General features: G+C 40.3%; 1 protein-coding gene across 1 annotated transcript; it reads left to right on the plus strand.

Annotated features, from left to right (window-relative positions):
• The first annotated feature begins 133 nt into the window (after window positions 1–133).
• LOC124086392 (uncharacterized) lies at window positions 134–25,484 on the plus strand. The gene is made up of 4 exons (XM_058575901.1): window positions 134–782; window positions 16,605–16,763; window positions 23,728–23,826; window positions 25,335–25,484. Exons 1-4 carry the CDS (start codon window positions 306–308, stop codon window positions 25,473–25,475), a joined length of 876 nt encoding a protein of 291 aa, XP_058431884.1. The 5' UTR covers window positions 134–305; the 3' UTR covers window positions 25,476–25,484.
• The last annotated feature ends 85 nt before the right edge of the window (window positions 25,485–25,569 follow it).

Here is a 25,569-nt window from a genome sequence, read left to right on the forward strand (position 1 = left end):
TCAGGACCCCTCCAAATCGTCTCCAGAACGCTGTTCCTCCCGGGCTGGCCAGCAGCACCCAAGGGTGGGTTTGAAGAGTAGAGATACTGAGTTTCCATGCTAGGCAGCAGCATCACATCCAGGTGGCAACAAGGGTGGCAGACAGACTCAGCTTGGTGGTGCTCGCGGCAAGAGCCGGGTGCACGCGAGGAGTAGGTGTTCAGCAGCCGTTGGGTTGCGACGCTGGCTCCCAGAGAAAGCTGTGGGGTCAGTGCTGGCCTAAAGTCACAGGGCTAGCCTGACAAGGCCAAGCCTGAGGGCCCATCATGGATCCCCAGGACCCCAAACATGAGGAGCCTGCAGTACCTGCAGCGGCCCCGGGGTCCCCACAACCACCCGATCCAGCACCCTCTGCAGATCAGCCTTCTACAATCCAGCCTTCTGCATCGGTATCCAACCCTCCTGAGTCCAAGCCTGGGGTGGCCAAGCGCCCTGCGTCCAAATACCCTGCAACCAAGCGCACTAAAAGAGCCAGAGCCTTTGCTCCTTCTGGGCGTGCAGAGCGACCGTACCCTGCTCAGGGTCAAGCGCGCAGGGCGCCTGAAGATCGCCGCAAACCTACAGAACACCCTGGGACACCACAAGCCCCAAAAGAGAGTCCTGGTAAACCCCCTATGTCCAGAAGGGCGATGGTAGCTGTTCAAAAGCGTGCAGAGGGCCGAGCTAAAGTCCCGGAGACATTCAGGGACAGCGCCAAGTATTTTTGTTTCTCGCCTACTGGATTGTTGAAGATCCTGAGACTGGTGAGCCGAGAGCTGATGACCTGGCTGGGCGGGATGCAGGCCGCGAGGCCTCAGGGAGTGATGTCCAGGGGTGCCCCCTCGGGAAAGCGTCCATATCCCCTCTGCCACTCTCTTGTATCACCTTACCTTTCCTCCCCATTTCTTGCCCCTTCCACACTTAACACTTACTACTAAATTTGCCCCCTACCTCCTGCCCCTGTCTTTTATATATCTGAGCCTTCCCCTCACAACTGAAATTAGAGAAGCAATGAAGATAATAGAAAATTTGTAAGTTAGCAAACATAAATAATAGGTTTGATTAATGTAAGCATTGTCATTTGAAAGAACTATTGATAGAACTCTGACCAATATAATCCATTAAAAACTGGGCAAGAAGCAGGTGCGGTGGGCGCATGCCTGTAATCCCAATGGCTCAGGAGGTTGAGGAAGGAGGATCACAAGTTCAAAGCCAGCCTCAGAAAAAGCAAAGAGCTAGTCAACTCAGTGAGACCCTGTCTCTAAATAAAATACAAAATAGGGCTGGGGGTGTAGCTCAGTGGTTGAGTGCACCTGAGTTCAATCCCCGGTACCACCATCCTCTCCCCCCGACCAAAAAAAAAAACTGGGGAAGACAGAATATATAAAGTTAGAAAGCAGAAAGTGAAAGGATCTATAGGAGATTACAAAGCCAATGGATGTGAATAATTGGATGAAATGGTTGATCTGCTATGAAAATGTAAATTACCCAGACTGATCCCAGAATAGATAAAAATCTAAACAAATATAAACAGAAGAAAATAAGAACCTTATCAAAGTAGTACCTTCCAAAATGAACCAGGCCCAGATATTTTCACAGGTAACTCTTTCAGACTTTCATAGACTATACTTCTGATACTACTCAAACTTCTTCAAAGATTAGAGAAAGAAGAAACACTTCTGAAATGTTTTTACCAAGTCAGTTGAATACTGATGTCAAAACCTGATCAAGTTTAGAAAAATAAAACAAAGATCTCACTTGTTCCAAAGCAAAACAATAATATAAATGGGCTGGAGATGTGGGTCAGTGGTAGAGTGCTTGCTTACATACATAATGCTGGGTTAGATCCCCAGCAAGACCAATAATAGTAGTAGTAGTAGTAGTAGTAGTAGTAGTAATAATAATAATAATAATAATAAATTATTATTATTTATTAGCAGAAAATGTTAATCAGGATTTTTAAAAACCATATCACAGGAAGAAACATTAGCATGATTCAATATTAGGAATCTATTAACATAATCCACCATATTATAAGTAATATGAGATAAAATTATGAGATTAGATAAAAAATAGGGTTCGGAATACATGATAAAATTTAACATTCCTTTCTGGTTGCCACAAAGGAGGATGAGGAAAAAAAGAAGCCAGTAAAGCAGAGAGACATAGGTATTTCATCAACCTTGTAAAAATAAGCATTTCAACCCAAAAGTCAGTATCATCTTTAATTAAACAGCAGAAGTATTCCTATTAAAATGAGGAAGAAAAAGGACACCTACTAGCAACAATATTATTCAATATTTTCTCTGGAATCACTAATCATCACAATTGAGAAAAAAGAAGTAAGTAAGAACATTTGAGAAGAAGCAGCAAAATATATCATTTCTTTCAGCTGATATAATTGTAAATCTGAAAAACCCCAAATCAATTTTAGATTGTCATAATTTAGGTGACAACTGAGTTAATGAATAAAATAAAAGCTTTTCTGCAAATAACCACCTAAAATATAGAAAATATTTCTTTTCACAACAATAATCAAAAGGATCAAATACCTACAAGCAAATGAAATAAACATGAAATACCTACACAAAGAAAATGTTAAGACTACCGGGAGGAAAAAAGAAGAAACACTAAAATAAAGGGAAAGACTTTTCATTTTAATATTCTTTTTTAGTTGTAGATGGACACAATACCTTTATTTTATTTATTTTTATGTGGTGCTGAGGGTCGAACCCAGTGCCTCAACATGTGGTAGGCAAGTGCTTCATTACTGAGGTACCAGCCTATCCCCAGCCTTTTTTTTTTTTAATTCAGGTTTTATTTTTATTTATTTATTTACTTATTTTTGTGGTGCTAGGGATTGAACCCAAGACCTTGTGCATGTAAGGCAAGCACTCTACCAACTGAGCTGTATCCTCAACCCCTATCCCCAGGACTTTTGATCTTTTATCTTGATCAGGGTCTTACTAAATTGCTGAGGCTAATCTCCAGTTTGTACTCCTCTAGAGTCACTGGGATTATAGGCACGCACTGCCATGCCAGACCCATACTTGGTTCTTGATTAGGAAGACTGAGTTTTGTAATCTTTCTAAGTTAGAAGGTATGTGAAATCCCAATCAAAAGACCAGCAGGCTTAGTTTGGGAAACTTGACCAAGACAAAAATGGGAATAAACAGTCCGAAAATGAAAAACAGGAGGAAGACTGGGCCACACAGCATAGGGTGAAGTTTCTGTTTTTCTAAAAGTACTCAAAGGAGTTGGCGATTTAATGAGAACACTCAGATTCAGGTACATCTGAGAACTTAGTATATGACAAAGATTGGACTTCAGATCCATTGGAAAAACATTGGCATTTCCCAGTCCATGATGTTGAGATGACCAACAGTTGTTTGGAAAGGAAAAAAACAAAAACAAAATAAGGCTCTACTTCACTCTATCAAAATCATACATATTTACTTCACTTTTCCAGTATACGTACAGACTTCTTTCTAGAAATATAAACCTGGCAATAGTGATTAATTTTTTTTTAAAGAGAGAGTGTGAGAGAGAGAGGGAGGGAGAGATAATTTTTTATTTTTTTTTTATTTTTAAGTTTTTTTTTCGGCAGACACAACATTGTTGTTTGTATGTGGTGCTGAGGATCGAACCCAGGCCGTACTCATGCCAGGCGAGCGCGCTACCACTTGAGCCACATCCCAGCCCCAAGAGAGATAATTTTTTAATACTTACTTTTTAGTTTTCGGCGGACACAACATCTTTGTTTGTATGTGGTGCTGAGGATCGAACTCGGGCCGCACGCATGCCAGGCGAGCGCGCTACCGCTTGAGCCACATCCCCAGCCCAATAGTGATTAATTTTAAGGAAAGAGACCAGGAAACATTCAAGATGGTGGATTAGAAGAAGGTTGTAATTCCAGTTGGTCCAGGATTTGAGATTCAAGCAGTAGGAATATTGCTTCTCAGCAAGGTGGGTGGAAGAGGGAATTCACTCAAATTCGATATTAGACAATTGTCACGTCCCACAACTAAACACTCAAGGTCACTCCACGTGAACTGGGCTGGCACGAAATAATCACACAGAAGCAGAGAAATACCTTTTTCTTTGGGTCCTGTGACAGCTCCTGATTTTAGGGGTCCGTGGAAAGAGAAAGAGGAGCACGTGCTGAACCCTTTTATTGGGAAGAAGCCATTCAAATGAGGCAATGGGTAGGATTACAGGGGAATAGGTGAGTGTAGCTCAACCCCCCGACACACAGGTGATGCCTGTACCTGGAGCCACACCTTGCTATCCGGCCTGGGACAACGCCCATGTCACCACGAAATATAGTGATTGGTCAGAGCCTCGTGCTTCAGGACTGGAATCCCTGGTCATTCAGAGCAGCTCCCCACAGATAATCAGAGTGTGTTATAGACTTAAGAAATTTGCATGCCTTGAACAAAGAGCAATAAAACAGTACATTGAAGCCAAGTCAGTTGCAGCAGCAGTGGCAATACTGGTTCAACAAAGAGGGAAGGAATAGCACAGAAACAGCGGATAAAATTGGCACGGAAAACATCCATAGATCAGAAAAGCAGCCTGAACTTTACTGTTTCAAAGGATGCACAGCTAACTGGTGTTTGGAAATTGCTCTTTATTTCTCAACGGGGAGCAGAGAGCTGAGGCAGGAGCCATCTGGAGGCGACCACATTGCAGCAGCTGCTGCTGGAGCCCAGGAGAATGATCATGGCAAACATTGCCCTATTGCCCCAGCAAGTGCCTAGGGTATATTTACCGGAATGTGAGTGAAACAGGGCACAGAGAAGAGTGTACCTGGGGATTCAAGTCAGAAAAATGAAGTCAACTCCAACTCGCTTTCCCTTTGAATCTGGAGGCCCACGTGACCAGCTGAAGAAGGTCAGGAAACTGAATACACAGGAACTGAGCCTGGGAAGGCCATATTTGTGAGCAGCAGAGTGTATGAGAGCTGTGGAAGACTGCTTCCTGCCCTGAGGAGAATTCTTTGGAGGCTCCTGAGCCTCACACTCCCAGCAGAGATCAGCATCTTCCAGGCCCTAGAGGGGTGTTGATCTAATTTCTCCAGAGCAGATAACACCCACCAAAGCCCCTAAGTCCTGGTCAGACCTAAGTCCCAGTCCTGGAACCCCCCTCACAGAACTCAGCCGCAGCCTCTCCCTAGAAGTGAATTGAGCTGATATGTCCAGACAAAACTGCAATCAGCAGTATTTCTCATTCCATCCTGCCTTATGCTAGTGAGAAGGGAAGCTGAGAGCTGTTTCAATCAACTTAGGTTTTAGGCCACTCCACCTGGCAGCTCAATGAGCAAGCAACACAGAAAGAGGAAGGGGTTAAACTTTAGCCCTTGCATATCTCTGTCTCTGTCTCTGTCTCTCTCTCCCCGCCCCCGCCCCATAGTGCAAGAAGAAATGGAAAGAAGGATAATCGGACATAAGCAGCAACCATCCATCCTTGTCTACTGTTTTGACAACCTCAGTGAAGAATTCTTTCATTTTTCATTAATGGTCATTAATATTTATTTTTAGTGTTCTTGCCACACTGATTAGTTCGTAGATACACATACATATTTCTTTTTTCTTCTTAGCATTTTTTATGAGAGTTATTTTTCCTTGTCTTTTGAGGGTTAGGGTTTTGATTTGTTGATCTTGTTTTTGTTTCTCTTTGTTTCTCTTTCTCTCCTTCTTCCACTAACAACCAAATTGTCTTGTTCTCTCTTTCTCTCTCGCTTTGCTTTTCCTATTTTTATCCTCTTTTTTAAAGCCAACCCTTTTAGCATCTCTTCTGCATTCTCACTCTTCATATTATGAACATTCTAAACTTCCTTATAAGCCCTACCACATATTCTTTTCTCTTAACTGAATTTTTACCATCCTTTAGAACGATTTGGTTTATGTAACTTACATCCCCACCACTCATATTTTTGCAGTTACTAGCATTGTGCATGACAGAGTTGACACCTATTGTTTACTTTAATGCCAGATCTAGTTCACCATATTTGTGTTTGCTATTGGCAATTGCTGACACCACCATTCCTGTTTTTGTGGCAATTAGTGTTGTGAATGTCATAGTGCATACCAGATATTTATTTTGATGTTGTATACTGTTTGCATCCATTGTTACTATTGTTTGTTTCCCCCTTTTCTCTGCTGGTAATTTACAGGGAAACTACCCATTCTCAGGGTAGAAACTCTCCTGCTAAACTAAACCCAGCCAAAAGACAATGCACCTTGCTCCACATACAAATTAACCACTCTCAAACTTCAGCTATACTTTAATACAAGAAATTGAAGAAATAAAATCCCCTAGTGACCCAGCCCCAAGTAGGAATGGCCTCAGGTCCCACACATGGATATCTACTCCCACAGGGGGGAAAAAAAACAGAGAAAATTAACACAAAGACTGTGAATACCACACCTATGAAACGTTTCAACCTAGACCACTCTAGGACACTTTGGCAAGAGAAAGATGTGCCCTAAAAAGGTCCACACATAGAGTGGAAGAAAAATCCATCCCAACAGATGCATAAACCCAACACAGGAATATGAAAAAACAAGGTAGCATGACACCACCCTAAGTTTGTAATTTATCAGCTACTTCAAATAGTTTGAATGGATGAAATATCAGCTAAAGAATTCAAAAGTGATTATAAAAATGATCAATGAATTCCAAGAGAACACAGAAAAACAAGGAATTCAATAGAGGTCATCAATGAGAGATTCAATAAAGAAATGAATACAAAGCAGTTAAAAGTCTCTCTCATAGAATAGATCATTCTGAAGAAAGAATCTCAGACCTAGAAGACAAAGATGGCTGGCCTTGAACATTCAAAAAGTATTAAAGAAAATAAATAACCATGACTAGATTATACAAGAACTTCAGAACAACATTAAGAGACCAAATATAAGAATCACTGGAGTTTAAGAGGGTTGTAAGATGCAGGTTAATGGAATGGATAACCTCCTCAGGGAAATAAAAACAGAAAATTTTCCAAAACTTGAGAAAAGGATGGACATCCAGATACAGGAACCCCAAATAGACAAGATCAAAAATGAATCACTCCACAACACATTATAATTAAAATGGTTAACATACCAAACAAAGATAGAATTTCAAAAGCCTTGAGAGAAAAATGTCACAGGTCAAATTTAAACAAGTCAATCAGAATTACAAACAGAAAATAGCAGTCAGCCAAGATTAGTATATCTAACAGAGCTATCTTCCAGAATCAAAGGTGAAAAAAAAAAACCCTTCCAAGATAAGCAGAAACAAAATGAATGCATATCGACTGAGTCAGCACTGCAGAAAATGCTTAAAGAAATATTTCACAGAGAAGAATTCAAAAACAAGCCCCAGAGCTCATAAATGAACAAATCTCATTTTAAGGGTAATTAAGCAAATGAGAAACAGGACCAAATTAAACATTAGAAAAAAATCAAAATGGCAGGAACTAATAAACACTTCTCTATAATAACATGAACGTAAATGGTCTCAACTCACCAGTTAAAAGACATAGACTGGCAGAATGGTTTGAAAAACAAAATCTTATTTGCAAGAGACACACTTTACAGGCAAAGACAGCCATAGGCCAAAAGTGAAAGGATAGAAATTAACATATTATGCAAAGTAGCTACTCTGTATTCAACAAAGCAGACATAAGCCAAAATTAATCAGAAGAGATAAAGAAGGTAACTTTATATGGGAAAAGGAAATAATCTAACAAGAAAATATAATGCTAATAAACATTTATGCCCCAAATGTTAGTGCACCTAATTATGTAAAAAAAGACACTATTCAAAGACTCAGCTAAACCCCACTACTACAATGATAATAGGTGATTTCAACACACCTTTCTCACTGATAGGTCATCTAAACATAAACTTAGTAAAGCCTCTTTGGACCTGAAAAATATTGTAAATCAAATGGACTTAACAGATATGGATAGAATATTTTATCAAACATCTAAATACACTTTCTTCTCAGGGCTCCATGGAGCCTTCCCCCAAATAGATCATATTTTAGGTCACAAAGAAACTCTCAGCAAATACAAGTAGACATAATTCCTTGCATCTTATTGAATCATAATAGAATGAAATTAGAAACCAACACACACAAAAAATCCCTACAGAAACTATATAAATATATGGAGATTGAAAAATACACTTTGAATGATGAACAAGTGATAGAAGAAATTAGGGAAAAAATTTAAAAGTTCTTAGAATGGAACAAGAATAGTGACACAACACACTGGAACCTGTGGGACACTATAAAGGTGGTTTTTAAAGGAAAGTTTATTGCTATGAGTGTTTACATAAGAAAATCAGAAAGATTCCAAATAAACAAGGATGATGCATCTCAAGGCCCATGAAAAATAAGAATAAACCAATTCCAAAACCAGTAGGAGGAAGAGAATAAAATCAGAGCCAAAATTAATGAAATTGAGAATAATTTTTTAAAAATCAACAAAATGAAAGGGTTTGTTCTTTCTAAAAATAAATGAGATTAATAAAACCTTAGCTAAATTAACCAAAAGAAAAAGAAGACTCAATAAAATTAGAAATGAAAAAGGAGAAACCACCACAGACATCACAGAAATCCAGAGGATTATTAGGAACTATTTTGAAAACTTATACACCAATAAATTGGAAAACCTAGAAGAAATGGATACCTTTTTAGACATATACAACCTACCCAAATTAAATCAAGAGGACATAGAAAACCTGAGCAGACCAATGGCAATTGGCAATGACAGAGAAGCAGTAATAGAAAGTCTTTCAACAAAGAAAAGCTCAGAACCAAAGAAAAGCCCAAGAATTCAGCTGGACTCTCATCTGAATTCTAGCAGACCTTTATAGAAGAACTAATGCCAGTGCTCCTCAAATGATTCCATGAAATAGAAAGGAATGGAACACTTTCAAATTCATTCTATGAAGCCAACATCACACTCATACCAAAATGTTAGGGTCTGTAAACAAGTCAAGATGGCGCCTGGCATTTTGCCAGAGGGAGTGGTTTGTGAAGTAACGCCAGCGAGCCATTAAGTGTGGAGATTCCTTATTGGTTGACTGCTGTATCTAGTTTATGTTAATTAAGATAAGCTGTGTGTAATGTATATATACCCCTCCTGTCCTGCAATAAACGGCTCCCACTCCTGCTGCATCAATGTACACAAGTTGCTCGTCACCCCCCGGTTATTTTGCCCAGCCAGCCGGGCTGCAGCACCAAAACCAGATAAGGATACATCAAGGAAAGAATACTACAGAACAATATCCCTGATGAACTTAGATGCAAGCATCCTTAATAAAATATTGGCAAATTGTGGGGGAATCCAAGATGGTGGGCTAGAGGGAGGCTGCAATCTGTGTCTCCGGGACCTGGGATTCAAGTAGTGGGAATACTTTCTCTGTGAGTTATTAGAGGACCCCTGACAGCTGCTCTGGGGCAGGTATCCAGGCCTCAGTGTCAGCACAGGACTCCTGACCACTCGTCCACACAGGTCCTTCAGGTGTCCAAGTAGGACCCCGGTGTTAGTACTCATGCAGGAATTCCAGCCACCACTCCCATGTGGACCCCCATCTACCAATGTGGGGCTACTCCAGTCACCTCCATCTTGGGGCATTGCAACCACCCCCACAATCCCCTACACATGGTAGCCTGCATCTGGGGACATTGCACTGGGACAGGTGACAGACGCCAGCCACAATACTACATGCCACAGAGCTACATCTCTGAACACGCTGCTCAATGCCACCACCAAACCCCACCGCACATGGCACCCCATCGCTGAAAGCATCTGTCTCCATCTTGGGACACATTTATCACCATCTTTACTTGGGGCAACTCCCAATTTGGAACACTGGCCAAGGCTTAGAAACAATATCAAGGTACCAAATGTCCCCAACTCCCCCCTCTCCCTAGCAGCTGCTAACCCAGCACAGTACCTGTAGCTACGTGGCCAATCCATAACTTGCAAAACCAGGTCACAAAACCGGGTACTGAACTGCCCAATATAAAACAGCTTTCCATGACAGGTGTGCAGCCCCCAGAGTGCAGCCCACAAGAACTCTGGAGAGAAAGGTTCCTGACTAGGAAGTAGAAAGGGAGCCGGTGAGTGAGATACAATTTAGAGACTAAATTAGAGACCAGGAATTGTGAAGTCTACAGGCAATATAAGGAAATAAGACCAGGCACCCATATCACACAAGTGGGCCCCGTAGGAGATCCTTGAGGTGCAGTCTCCCATCAGGGACGAGCAAGTATTATACCCCACCTCCAGGAGCCCTGTACCTAAGACCAACCCTCCCACTCTAATAACCCTCACTATCCTGAGGGCAGAGATACCAGCAAACAACAGACAACCCCACCTATTGGATAACAAGGGAAGCTGGAAAGATTCTGATCTCCAACAAAAACAATCCTTGTATTTTCCTTGGAAAGTTTTTTCTTTCTCTCTCTCTCTCTCTCTCTCTCTCTCTCTCTCTCTCTCTCTCTCTCTCCTCCCATCCTCACACCCGCAACATTTGTGAAACCAAGTATTTTTCATGTATTAGGCTACTGAGGACTGGGATGTTTGAATAGTATATTACACTGGTGTTCTATATTCTTTTATCTCCTATTTTTACATTTTTTAAATTTTTCTTAATATTTATATTTGTTTGTTTGTTGTACTCTACTGTCTTCCCACTTACTTGTATCCCCCAAAATCACTTTCTCTCTCTTCTCCTGCTACTAACCAACTTTTATAGATTCTTCTATCACATGTTCTAAGATCTAATAACTCTATATCCTCACCTCCTACCCCCTCAGCATCTCATCCTACACCCCACCCCCGGTTCTTTGTCCCCCATTAGAAACTGTAGACCCTTTTGCAAACCTACTGTTTACATTGTAGTTAATAATTGAACTTACCATTTCTGTATATTGAGACAAAACTGTAAACATCTTAATAGCAGCTATTTGGTTTAAGGTTGTATATTGTTTGTATTGAGATCTGTTCACATTGTTCTCCCCATAAAAGGAGAAGTTTTGGAAACCTGCAGAGACACTATAAGCCTACAGGGTAAAAACGGTAAGGCCTCAGATCTGCAGTGCTAGAAGGGAAGACACACAAATAACATGAAAAAACAAGGGAAGAAAATGCCCCCCAAACAAACCAAGATGTAATACATTATTAGAATCCATGGCCAGCATAACAGAAGAAATGACAGAGAAGGAGTTCAGAATGTACACAATTATAATGTTCTGTGAATTAAAGGGTGCTATAAGAGAGCAAATACAGGCAGCAAAAGATCATTTCAGTAAAGAGCTACATAAGCAAATATAGGAAGCAAAAGAGTACCTCAATAAGGAGACAGAGGATCTGAAAACAAACAAACAAACAGAAATCCTTGAAATGAAAGAAACAATAAACCAAATTAAAATGTCAACAGAAAGCATCACCAACAGATTAGATCACTTAGAAGACAGGACCTCAGACAATGAAGACAAAATATATAATCTTGAAAAGAATGTTGATCACACAGTGAAGATGGTAAGAAACCATAATCAGAACATTCAAGCATTATGGGATAACATAAAAAGACCAAACTTAAGAATTATTGGGATAGAGGAAGGCATAGAATTCTAAACCAAAGGAATGAACAATCTATTCAATGAAATAATATCAGAAATTTTTCCAAAAATGAAGAATGAATTGGAAAATCACTGAATATACAAAATCACAACAGATCCACACCAAGACACATTATAATGAAAATGCCTAGCACACAGAATAAGGAGCAAATTTTAAAAGATACAATAAAAAGCAATCAGATTACATATAAGGGGAAACCAATTAGGATATCTGCACATTTTCAACCCAGACCCTGAAAGCTAGAAGATCCTGGAACAGGGCTGGGGTTGTGGCTCAGTGGTAGAGTGCTAGAAGAAGAAGAAGAAGAAGAAGAAGGAGGAGGAGGAGGAGGAGGAGGAGGAGGAGGAGGAGGAGGAGAAGGAGAAGAAGAAGAAGATGATGATGATGATCCTGGAACAACATATACCAAGTTCTACAAGAAAATGGATGCCAAACAAGAATCTTATATCTAGCAAAATTAAGCTTTAGATTTGATGACAAAATAAAAACCTTCCATGATAAACAAAAGTTAAAAGAATTTACAACAAGAAAGCCTTCATTACACAACATCCTCAGCAAAATATTCCACAAGGAGGAAACAAAAAACAACAATAAAAATCAGCAAAGGGAGGTATTACACTAAAGGAAATACTAATCAAAGGAGAAACCAAGTCAAGTTAAATACCAAAAATAAACAAATATGTCCAGGAATACAAATCATGTCTCAATAATAACCCTGAATGTTAATGGCCTAAATTCACCAATCAAAAGACATAGAATGGCAGATTGGATTAAAAAAAGACAACACTATGCTGCCTTCAAGAGACTCATATTATAGGAAAAGACATCCATAGACTGAAGGTGAAAGGTTGGGAAAAAACATATCACTCACATGGATAGCAGAAACAAGCAGGGGTTTCCATCCTCATACCAAATAAAGTAGATTTCAAGCCAAAGTTAATCAAAAGGAATAAAGAAGGACATTTCATACATCTTAAGGGAACCATACATCAACAAGATGTCCCAAAATCTCTGGGACACTATGAAGGCAGTACTAAGAGGAAAGTTCATTGCATGAAGTTCATTCCTTAAAAGAAGAAAAAGTCAACAAATAAATGACCTAATATTACATCTCAAAGTCCTAGAAAAAGAACAAATCAACACCAAAAGCAGTAGAAGACAGGAAATAATTAAAATCAGTGCTGAAATCAATGAAATTGAAACAAAAGAAACAATTGAAAAAATTGGATAAAACAAAAAGTTGGTTCTTTGAAAAAAATAAATAAAATTGATAAACCCTTAGCCATGCTAATGAAGAGAAGGAGAAAGAAAACTCAAATTACTAACATCTGCAATGAAAAAGGAGATATCATGATGGACACTACATAAATTCAGATATAGTTATAAATTATTTTGAAAATTTGTACTCCAATAAAATAGAAAATATCAAAGGCATCAACAAATTTCTAGAGTCATATGACTTGCTCAAACTGAACCAGGATGATTATACACAAGTTAAACAAATCAATTTCAAGCAATGAAATAGAAGATGCCATCAGAAGCCTACCAACCAAGAAAAGCCCAGATAGATACACAGCTGAGTTACACATGACCTTCAAAGAAGAACTAATACTCCTCAAATAATTTCATAAAATAGAAAAAGAGGGAACACTTTCAAATTCATTCTATGGGGCCAATATCACCCTGATTCCAAAACCAGACAAAGACACATCAAAGAAAGAAAACTTCAGACCAGTATCTCTAATGAACATAGATACAAAAATTCTCAATAAAATTCTGGCAAATCAAATACAAAAACATAAAAGATCAGGCACCACAATCAGTGAGGTTCATCTCAGGGATACAAGGTTGGTTCAACATATGGAAATCAATAAATGTAATTCATCACATCAATAGACTTAAAGATAAGAATCATATGATCATCTCAATAGATGCAGAAAAAGCATTCAACAAAATACAGCACCACTCCATGTTTAAAACACTAGAAAATCTAGGGATAACATATCTCAACATTGTAAAAGCTATCTATACTAAGCCCCAGGCCAACATCATTCTAAATGGAGAACAAAGAAATCAGAAAAACAATTCCATGTACCATGGCCTCCAACAATTAAAGTACCTAGGAATAAATCTAATCAAAAAGGTGAAAGACCTCTTTGATGAAAACTACAGAACATTTAAGAAAGAAATCAAAGAAGACACAAGAAGATGAAAAGATCTGGATTCATGGATAGGTAGAATTAATATTGTTAAAATGGTCATACTACCAAAAGCAATATACAGATTCAATTCAATTGCATCAAAATACCAATGGCATTATTTCTACAACTAGGGGGAAAAAAAAGTTCTAAAATTCATTTGGAAGAATAAAAGGCCCAGAATAGCAATTCTAAGGGGAAAAAAAGGAATGCTGGAGGCATCCCCAATGCCTTTCTTCAAATTATACTCCAGAGTTATAATAACAAAAACTGCATGGTGCTATCATGAAAACAGACACATAGACCAATATTACAGAATAGAAGACACGGAGACAAACCCACACAGATATGGTCATCTGATCCTTGACAAAGTTGCCAAAAACATACATTGGAGAAAAGACAGACTTTTTAACTTAACAGTGCTAGGAAAACTGGTTATCTGTGATAGTTTAAATATAAGGTGCCAGTTGGGCACAGTAGCACATGTCTGTAATCCCAGCAGCTGGGAAGTCTGAAACAGGAGGATCTCAGATTCAAAGCCAGCCTCAGCAACAGGGAAGCACCAAGCAACTCAGTGAAACACTGTCTCTAAATAAAATACAAAATAGGGCTGGGGATATGGCTCGGTGGTCGAGTGCCCCTGAGTTAAATCCCTGGTACCCAGAAGCAAAAAAACAATAAATTTGAGGTGTCCCCCAAAAGCTCATATATGAGACAATTCAAGAAAGTTTAGAGGTGAAATGATTAGGTTATGAGAGACTTAACCTAATCAGTGCATTAATCCACTGATAGGGATTAATTGGTGGTAACTATGGACAGGTAGGGGGTGGCTAGCAGAGGTCAGTCATTGGGAGTGTGGCTTTAGGGTTTATATTTAGTCTCCAGGCAAGTGGACCCCACCCCCTTTCTCTCTTCTTCCTGATGGTCATGTCCTGAGCTACTTTCCCCCTTCATACCCTTCCACCATGATGTTCTACCTCACCTCAGGCACAGGGCAATAGAGTCAGCCATCTATGGAGCCAGCCATATATGGACTAAGACCTCTGAAATTGTGATCCAAGTAAACTTTTCCTTCTCTAGAATTGTTCTTGTCGGGGCTTTTGGTCACAGCAGCAAAAGGGCTGACTAAACATTATCCATATGTAGAAGTCAACTTGAAGTAGATCAAAGACCTAGGAATCAGAGCAGAAACAATGCAACTCCTAGAAGAAAACATAGGGCCAACACTCTACCAGACAAGCATAGGAAAAGACCTTCTCTATAAGACCCCAAAAGCTCAGGAAATAATGCCAAGATTTAATAAATGGATGGCTTCAAATTAAAAAGCTTCCACAGAGCAAAGAAAACAATGAAGAATATGAAGATAGAACGGGAAAAATTATTTGCTAGCTACTCTTCTGACAGAGAATTAATATCCAGGATATATAAAGAATCAAAAAGAAAATTTCCAAAAACCCAATTAATAAATGGGCAAATGAACTAAACAGATACTTCTCAAAAGAAGAAACACAAATGGCCAACAAATATATAAAACATGTTCAACATCATTAGCAATTAGGGCAATGCATATCAAAATTACACTGAGATTTCATCTTGCTCCAGTTAGAATGGCAACCATCAGGAATACAACAATAATAAATGGTGGAGAGGACATGGAGAAGAAGGAAACTTTCATACTGTTTTTGGAATTATAAAATCATACAACTACTATGAAAATCAGTATGGAGGTTCCTCAAAATATGAGGAATGGAACCACCATGTAACCCAGCTATAATACTACTCCTTGGTATTTATCCTAAAAAGTTAAAGTCATCATACTGTGGCAATACATGCATACCCATGTTTAAAGCAGCACAATTCACAATAACCAAACTATGGAGCCAGTGTAGGTATCCGTCAATGGATGAATGTAGTATATCTACACAGTGGAGTTCTAGCAGCCATAAAGAAGAATGAAATTATGTCATTTGCAGGAAAATGGATGGAACATTAGACCATTATATTAAGCAAAATAAGCCAAATTCAAAGAAAGTCAAGGGTTGTATGTTTTCTCTCATTATGTGGAAGCTAGAGAAGAAAATGGGAAAGAAAGGGCAGAGGGATCTCATGAAAATTGAAATGGGCCCTTTCCTCTACCAGAAAAGTAGAGGAAAGGGCCCAGGCAGAGGGAAGAGTGGAGGGGAATGGGAAATACTGAGGAATGATATTAGCCAAGCTATATTGTTATGTTACGTGCATGTATGAGGATGTAACAACAAATCCCACCATGATGAACAACTATAATGCACAAATAAAAAAAATATGGAAAATAATAAAACAGTAATCAAAAAAAAAAAAAAGAGAGAAACTAGGGTTGGGTAGAGGAGGAGAAAAAAATTGACCTCTTTTTTTAACCTTTCTATATTGTGTTCATTTTGATTATTTTCATTTCTTAAAAATATAAGAATTTTTCAAAAAAATGTATGTGCAAAACAATACAGTCAATTGCCATATGATCAGACTTACATGCTTCTTTTCTTTAATATTTATATTTTAGTTGTAGTTGTACACAATACCTTTATTTATTTATTTTTATGTGGTGCTGAGGTTCGAACCCAGGGCCTCACACGTGCTAGGCGAATGCTCTACCACTGAGCCACAACCCCAGCCCCTCAGGCTGACGTTCTGACTATTTTTTTGTTGTTGTTGTTGTTGTTTTTTAAATGGCATGTGCATTTAAAGAAATTCTGTTTCTTTCATTTCAGATTCTCCTCATAGCAGCAATCGCCTGTTTTGTCTCCGGCAAAGCCCACGAGACATATATAGCAATCACAATTCAGGAAGCCTGCATCGTCCTTGTTTTCATTCTAGTATATGTGGTAACCCTTCAACACTTGCTGGTCTTTTTACATTGGCCTTTATTTGTAAGTGTTCATTTTCATAATTCAAGCATAAGCTTTGCCCTCAGCCCCGAGAGTAAAGGGCCTCCTCAAGGCAAAACAACAGAGCTTTCTCTCTAGACAAGGACATTAGCTAAGCTATGACAGTGAGGGTGTTGCCCTGGTCCCAGAGGAGAAACCAGCCTAATGCCCAGAAAGGTTCCTCGGACCCCTCTGCCACAGGAAAGCCAATACCACCCACGCCTACTTTCAGAGTATAAAACCCATCTCGTTAACATACCAAACACATGGTGCTTTGGAGTTCGTCCTAAATGAAAAATTTAAGTAGCACATTCAGTAGGTAAACACATTGCTCACCTACTGCTTGTGAACATGGCAGAGTTATAGAAAGTCCTTCAGAAAACCCTGCAAGATCCTAGGAATCAACCTTTCTGAGGGTGTTAAAGGTTCATACTTGCAAGTGGGGAGTTATCCAGAAAAGGACACACTGCACACACTCCTTTGGTTGCTCTTCCCAGACTCATGTTCTTTACCGACTGAAAGAATTCTAGTTGGTTGGGTCTCAGACTACAGAGGAAGTCTAGGTGTCGTCAATGGATCAATGTCCAGAGGTAGTCGTGGGTCCTGTTCCTAAACTTGCCCCCTTAATAGCTATGTGATCTTCAGCCTCCGTTTCCCCATCTAAGAGATGCAGAGAGGGAAAGTGTGATGATAGTAACTACCTCATAGTGTTCCTATAATATTTCAATGTGTGTAGAGCTGGCACAGGAGTTGACACAAAGTACACATTCAATATGAGTGGTTCCAAAAAAGAAGACCAAACCCAATCCACCATCAGGTGGTTGGAGGCTTTTGTCACTCCATCTTGCACAGTGAACAATCCTGGCTTGGAGCCCACACCTCATTTCCTCATAGCACGTTGTTCTAACCTTAAAGTAGGATTGGTTGCTGTTGAACTAAAACTCAAATATTTTCTTCAAGTGCATGAGGGGTTTTCTGAAAAGGCTGCTGAGCTTTCTCTGTCCCACAGAGTACCAAGCAACAGGAAGCAGACAAAGCAAAATATGAGCAACTTTATTTGGACATTGGAAGACCCTTAGTTATGGAGAGCTATAACCTTGGAGAGGTTTCTGAGGGGAAACTAAAATCTCTGTCCATGGAAATTGTCAAGAAGGGAAGGTAAAGTAACCATTTTTGAGCACATACCATGTGCCAGATACTTCTTCCTATATTGCCTTATTTAATCCTCACAACAACCCAGTGAGGATGTGGTCACCCCACCCCCATTTAATAGATGAGAAAATTAAAGACATGGAGTTGCCCAAGGTCATGTGTGGGTGCATTGAAACTCACTTTAAAGCCCACGTCTGTCTGTCTCTAAAGCCCAGACTCTTCCCAGACTTGATGGTTTCTCTAGCTCCATCCTGCCTAATACCTCCTTAAGGCAAGGAACTCAGTGAGACTATATTTTTCCCTCATCCTCAGATTCTCTAAATTTTCTCCCTGTATCTTCTCCTATTTCCTCATGTTTTTCTTGAAATGTGGAGCCAAAGGTGAATCGATTATCCTGCACTGTCAGCTGTAGTCGGGAGGACCAGAGCCCTCTGAGAAAAGGATTCACTCAGCCTAGATCTACTGCCATAAAACAGGAGAGCTATTCATGGCCAGCCTGGGCAACTTACCGAGACCTTGCCTATTAAAAATAATTTGGAGAGCTGGAGAGGGTCATGAGACACCAGGGTCCAGGGCCAATGTTCAGGAAGTATCCCAGACAGGCTAGATAGAGGTAGGGTCTCTGGGGATGAACCATGTCATGTCTTACAGTGATCACAGGGAGCTCACACCAGCTCTCATAGAATTGCAGTCCTTGATCAACTTCAATAAAGCCAGGTCCCCTTGCCTCGTCTGTCTAGAGTAAGAGAATCCTCCTTTCTTTGAAGATGGCTATGAGAGTCCAGATTTTGATTCAGAGCCCCTGCCTTTTTCTTGCTACTGTTTTCTAAGGCACAGGCTAGTGTCATAGCATATAGATATGCCTGGTGAGCTCTCAAAAGCTTCAGAGTGGGGAAACTGTCTTACCAAGAAGATGGCCCAGTTCTGATGCTCCACTAACTAATCTTACGTGTACTGAGCAAGCACAGTTGGTTAGATGGTGAATGATCTAATTGATTTGGGAGTGTTTAAAGACCCATCAAAACAGGACCCAAACTCTCCTATCCAGTCCCTTCCTTTCTAATCTTCCCTTATGGATTCCATGAGATGTAATATATGTACATACCCATTTCTCAGGGGACAGGTAGCTACCACTTGGTAATAATAGGGAGGCCTTGGCCCAGCAGGTAAAGTGCTGGTGTAGTGAGGGTGTTGGTGCTAGAAGGTGATGACTTGGTACTTCAGAGTGTAGGTGGACTTGGAAATGTGTTGACCTTAAGCTGCAGGAATCACTTGGGATCTTGCCACAAGATCAGTACAGGAAGCCACAGAACCCTCAACCTGTTTCATACTGGAACGGTTTTCTGAGCTCTGCACGGGCTCATCGGCCAACAAGAGTCACCCAATACTCGTGGCTGCCACTTCCTTTCAGTCTTTCTTTCCCAGGAAAATAGTTTCCTTCCCAGGAGGTAGGATTAGGGTAAGTGGTGATTTCTAACACCAGGGTAGAGTTCCTTGTTTCCCTGTTCTCATTCTTATCTGGCAAAGGACTGAGGATAAAGGTCCCCACCAGGAAGACAGAAAGTCTAACTCATCAGGGCTTTAGATCCTCAGTAAATCTTTTTTACTTTAAATCCTCAGTAAAATCTTTCTGCATCCTCAGATTCAGATACAGGTGGTCTGCTGAGATCTGTGGACTCTGGGATTACATTTTGCCAGGACCACCTTCTGGACAGTCTCACACTAAGTCTGAGTTTAGCTGCTTTTTAAAATAAGTCTGTGCCAGGGACCCTGACACATGGGGAGGTAGCATTTTGAGGGTTATCAACTTTACCTATCTTGGTCTCTTGTCATCTGCCAATACAGCCAACAAAAGTATGGGTTATAACTATTGTCTTCCGAGTAGCCTATATTTTAAACATTTCTCTGCTATCAAAAGTATTACCCAGGATGGTCATCTCCAGTCAAGGAGATGTTTTTGCCAATAGAAAGCAATTCTTTTTAAAAAGAATATAATAAACATAAACTAAAGCCTTATAGAAGTGATGATTCCAAAACTATCTGCAACGTCTTTACATTTATAAGAAACAGCATCCACTTTTGAATGTCCCCTTCAGCAGGGCCTGGTTGTATACACCTGTAATCCCCGTGACTCAGGAGGCTAAGATGGGAAGATCACAAGTTCAAGGTTACCCTTAATAACTTAGTGAGACACTCAGCAATTCAGAAAGAACCTATCTCAAAATTAAAAATAAAACAGCCTGGGAATGTAGCTGGGTTGTAGAGTGCCCCTGGGTTCAATCCCCTGTAACAGCAGAAAAAAAAATTTTTTTTAAATAGAATGTCCCTTCAAATAAGTTTATTGTAAAATAACAATTTTGGTAATTTCTGGCCGGCTTCTGTCATGTATTTGGAGAACTCTGGGAGTAAATGAAACCAACAAAAGTTGCCTTTAGTTATTGTTATTGTTTGTAAATTCCTATTGCAAATTCCACATTTTGTGAAACAAATTATAAGTGTTTAAATTTGTTTTGATATTCAGTGATTTTTAAAAATAAGCGTTCAATATTAAAGCATATTTTTTCTTTCCTAGTTACAATTTTATGCAATTTTGTATATCTCAGAGGCTGATTTGGGAGATTTACCTGGAAAATAATAGTCAAGTAGTAAACCTACTTCTCATTTTAGTCAGGGGACACGATTTGAGTCAATAGGATATTTAGGAAAAAATGAAAAAGATAATGAGTAAGGACAGCAGCCAGGGAAAGCTGAAGTCCTGCAGCACGTGGCTGGGTCCAGCTGCAATCATAGCCCAGCCATCAGGCAGAACACATCTGTCTGTCTGTCCAGATGAGGCCAATAAGTGGTCTGTGTCTAAGGCAAAGGGAGGAAGATGGTTGATAAGGTGGCCTCGGGCACTGGAGTCAACTGCTGAGGGTCCTAGCTACTGGCTGGCTCAGCCACCCTTGGGAAAGTTGCTTACCTATCTTTAAATTGGGGATAATAAAAGTTGTTGTGAGAATCAAATGAAAATACACATTGACAATTTGGCACAATGCATAACACATAGTAAGTGCTCAATAAATGTGAGCTACAGTAGCAAGCTACAAGGCGACTCTGAGTTGTGAGAGACAGTTCAGGACAGTACTTCTTTGTAAGCAGGGACCAGAGCAAATTATTGTGTCCAGTTGTCTACTGAGGAGATAGGACATGGAGTCAAAGATTAGCTGGGCCTAGTCTGTGGCTGGTTTATTTTATATTACTATTATATCATTATTAATGTGCTTTCATCCAAATTCTTAATGATCCTGGACCACGGCTGGTTCATTGGGATTTTTAAAAGTTCACACTCTGCTTCTTAGTTGTAAGCATTCTCATTTGCATCTTTAAATATTTTGGATAACACAGCCCTCAAGTGCTAAGCCTTCTGCACCGCTGTCAACTCTGTGCCTGCTTCAATTAGGCCTACCCACTGTAGGCATCTCACTTAGCCTGCAGAACCCTACTGGGACTTGCTCTTTCCAGAGGCAAGTCATGTTCCATGATAGAGGTCCTGGCTCACCAACCTCAACAGGAAGAACACCTGGAGTTTGTAGAAAGTATACTACCTGTGCACATTTGGGGGGCAGATGTCATGAATCCATATTCTGATGCACTCCCACTACCTACTAGAGTCCTATTATCAGATGTTTTCAGATTCATTATACCATTTAATCCTCAGATCAACCCAATGATGATTCCCATATTAAATTATCAAATTGGCAGAGGGGTGACAAAACTTGCTCCAAGTCACACATATAAGAAATGACAGGCCAAAAGAGTTCAGCAACAAAAACACTCTCAACTTATTTGTTCCATACGTTTTGACCTTCCAGACCCATTCCACAGAAAATGTCAAAAGTGGATTAAAACCAGTCATGGTGGCACATGCCTGTAATCCCAGTGACCCGGGAGACTGAAGCAGGAGGATTATAAATTAGAGGCCAGCCTCAACAACTTAGTGAGGCCTAAGCTACTTAGCAAGACCATGTCTCAAAATAAAAATTGAAAAGGGCTGGGGATGTGGCTCAGTGTTTAAGCTCCTCTGGGTTCAATCCCTGGTATCAAAAAAAAAAAAAATAGATATGATACTACACTTTTAGTTTAGGTCTCGGATCAGAGACATCAGTGAGCTGAGTTCTGTTATTCAATATTAGGCAACTTAATAATCTTCTCTAAGCCTCCTTTATGTTTACTGTAAAATGGGGATCATGATATTATTGACTTTGGAGGCTGCTTTTTGATGGTTAAGTGAGAAAATGATTGGAAAATGCTTGGCACACTGATGAGCTTCATTCATAGCATCCTGATCCCATACACCGAATGGCAGGGCTCCTGTCTCTGTTTGAGCACTAGAATGCTCTACTGCCAGTCAGGCCATCAATATTTCAAATATTCAAATTAGGTATCTGGGCCATCGGGTGATTTCTAGCACCCCAGGCTTTGGCCCCTACTCACACACGGGTGCCACTGGCTGGTGTTACTTAGCCATGGAAGTGCAACATCTGCTCACACTGCCCTGGCTCACCAACCTCAACAGGAAGAACACCTGGAGTTTATTCATCCTCACCTTTTCTTTCAGCATACAAAGAGATAGGTTGAACTATCAGTTCAAGAACTCAATACTGAAATCCAGAATAAAGCCTCGAAGCCCAGAATGGTGGTGCAGGCCTGTAATACTAGTGGCTGAGGAGGCTGAGAGAGGAGGTCAAAGCCAGCCTCAACAAAAGCAAGGCCTAGCAACTCAGTGAGACCCTGTCTCTCAATAAAATAAAAAATAGGGCTGGGGATACGGCTCAGTGGTGCCCCTGAGTTCAATCCCTGGTACCAAAAAAAAACCAAAAACAAAGAACCTGCAGATGTTGGGGCAGACAATTCTGGTCACATCTCAGGAAAGAGCAAAGTCAACTGCACAGCCATTCACTCCAGAAAATCATTCCTGGTCCTTAGAGGGGTTCAGGCATTCTCAGAGCATGTGAACTCGGAGAATGAATGTGACCGCAACTTCAAGAGCATTGAAGATTTAGGAGTGGAATCCAGTCAGCAAAGTGATAATCTAAAATTATACTTCTCCTCCAATATTATTTTTACATTAAAACAAATGTGCTATAAATAGAATGCATACTAGGCATAAGTTTAAAATATTATAAGACTTCAGAAAATCATATTGAGGCAGTGCCAATTTGGGCTAGCCCCTAGACTATTAGAGGGTTTTTTTTAAAATATTTTTTTTTAGTTGTGGTTGGACACAATAACTTTATTTATTTATTTATTTATATGTAGTGCTTTGGATCAAACCCATCGCCTTGCACATGCTAGGTGAACGCTCTACCGCTGAGTTACAACCCCAGCCCCAGACAATTAGGTTTTTTTTTTAATTTTTTATAGTTGTAGATGGACAGAATGCCTTTATTTGTTAATTTTTATGTGGTGCTGAGGATCAAACCCAGTGCCTCACACATGCTAGGCAAGTGCTTTTCCACTGAGCTACAACCCCAGCCCCCATTAGGTTTTTTATGCTCACTTTCCTATGCACTTGAAGAAAAGTTGTTGTTGGTGGTGGATTTTTTAATGGTGTTCCAAAAGGAACCTATCTCTGGAAAGTCCCTATCCAAGACAAAATATTACATAAATTCATGTCTCTAGAAAATATAAGAATTATGCTCTGAAGGTTCCTTTTAATCTCAAAGGGAAAGTGTATAAAAGACATCATTCTTAGATGTGTAATTGACCAATTTAAATATTTTATGAAATTACATTTTCATAAAAAGTTGACCATTTTTAACTTGCATTACAGGATCTTATCAACAGTATCATTTCAACTGTATTCCTTTTAGTAGTTGCCATCTTGACAGGGCAAGAAAAGGAAAGAAGGCCATTATTTTATATTGGAGGGGTAAGTAGACTCCATTTGAGATGGGTATTCTAAGACTCTGAAAAAAGGAAACTGGCAGACTATCATTATGTCATTAACAGATTTCCACTGCCACGCCTTGTTTTTTTGCAGTGACTTCTTCAGATGATATAGTTACACAAACTCTAAGCTTATGAAAATCACAATTCTAATATGCATTTTTCAAATAAACACAAAAAAACACCAAGAATTTGCAGAACCCCTCTTGAGAATCATATACACCACTTTTGAAATATTACAAGATTTTTTTTGCCTATAAGTAAGACTGACTTTTCTGGGCTAGAGAATTATATTTTAGAAACAGATGAAAAGAGAGATTGTAGCACATTGTCAAAAGTTGAGTAACCCAGCCCCTTCAGGAAGGCACTCCTGCCTCATGCTCAAGTGCCAGTGGGTGTCATGCACCAGGCTAGGCATGTTCTGACTTCATCTTTATAGACAAAGTTCTGGGTCACAAGACTGGGACAAACTGGAACTCAAACCCACATCATATGAGAGAACACAAGAAATGGCACGTAAAGGCTTGGAAGATGGGGGTGGGTGGGAATTTGGTTCAAGGAGTTAAACAATGGGGACAGAAATTAATCCAGAAGGGAAGGGAAGAGTTTAAATTCTTTGAATTTATTCCACCATCAATAAAAATTTTGTCAATACCACTGGATTATGTGAAACCACAGCTCAGTGCTGATAGTAGGGCCCTGTCACCCTGGGGAGCTCACACATTAGCAGAGGCAAGACCTACCAGCAAACTTCATTAAGCATCCAGGGATCAAGTAATCAAGTGATTATGAAAATAAACATCCAGTTCTATTGCCCTGGTCCCCATCTACTAACTCAGCGACTAAGCCTTGCAGGGGTTCCTACCCATTGTTGACTAAGTATCAGTAGCCCAACACACACACACACACACATACACACACACACACACTCCTCCTTGCTCCAGCCTTGTTCACTTTCCATTTATCCCACGACCACTGCAAGTAGGTTTTTCTGAGTTTCAAACCTTTTTCTCACCAGACTCTGCATGGGGGCAACCTCAAGTTTGACTCTTCTCTCAGAGGTTTGGCCTCACCGCATTCAGGAGATTTCAGTCTAGTGCCTGGGTTCTTTTCTTCCCAGTTGGGTCCCTTGGGCACTCCTTTTTGCTCTTGGAAACAGATCAAGAATTCTTTCCACTGAGACCTTCTCAGAAGTCCCCACCCCACCCCTGCTGGAGTTTCCCAGTGCTTTCCTGATACCTCAAGGCATGAAAGTTGTAAAGGTGGGGGGATGGGGGCGGGAGTGTTACACTCTGGCAGCAAAATCACCATTTCCAACTCCCCTTCTGGAAGAAAGGCAGAGCAGGCAGGGAAAGGGTATGGGAGGGTGGAGGTTACAGGAGACCCCTCTCAACAGCTCCTGCCCTGAGGTTGGGAGAGCCTTGAGGGGTTGGCTCTGAGCTGCAAAGTAACCCAACTTTCCCTTCCCTCCTGTGGTCTTGTGTCTGACAGGTCTTCTGTCTGGTAGCGGCAATCGTGTGCCTCATCGATGCATTGGTGGTCACCAAGGAGATGAGGACTGCCATGAAAAAGGCCGCCAAAGTCAAATTCGTGCTTCCCAAAGCCAAGAAACCCAAGCCCCAAGCGAGCTGAAGGTCGTGCCAGCACCTTCGCGGATCCACCCGTTTGTGTCTGTGTGTAACCACTCCCTCCGTGCTACTCCTGAGCTCACACACTGTCATCCAAT

Source organism: Marmota monax, unplaced genomic scaffold (genome assembly GCF_021218885.2).
Source record: "Marmota monax isolate L192 unplaced genomic scaffold, Marmota_monax_Labrador192_F-V1.1 WCK01_AAM20220418_F8-fsc00024, whole genome shotgun sequence".
Lineage (NCBI taxonomy): Eukaryota > Metazoa > Chordata > Mammalia > Rodentia > Sciuridae > Marmota > Marmota monax.

Coding starts and splice junctions, on each gene's coding strand:
- LOC124086392 (XM_058575901.1), top strand. CDS start 306: ATGGATCCCCAGGACCCCAAACATGAGGAGCCTGCAGTACCTGCAGCG. Junction 783..16,604: donor TGTTGAAGATCCTGAGACTG/GTGAGCCGAGAG, acceptor CTTTCATTTCAG/ATTCTCCTCATAGCAGCAAT. Junction 16,764..23,727: donor TTTTACATTGGCCTTTATTT/GTAAGTGTTCAT, acceptor CTTGCATTACAG/GATCTTATCAACAGTATCAT.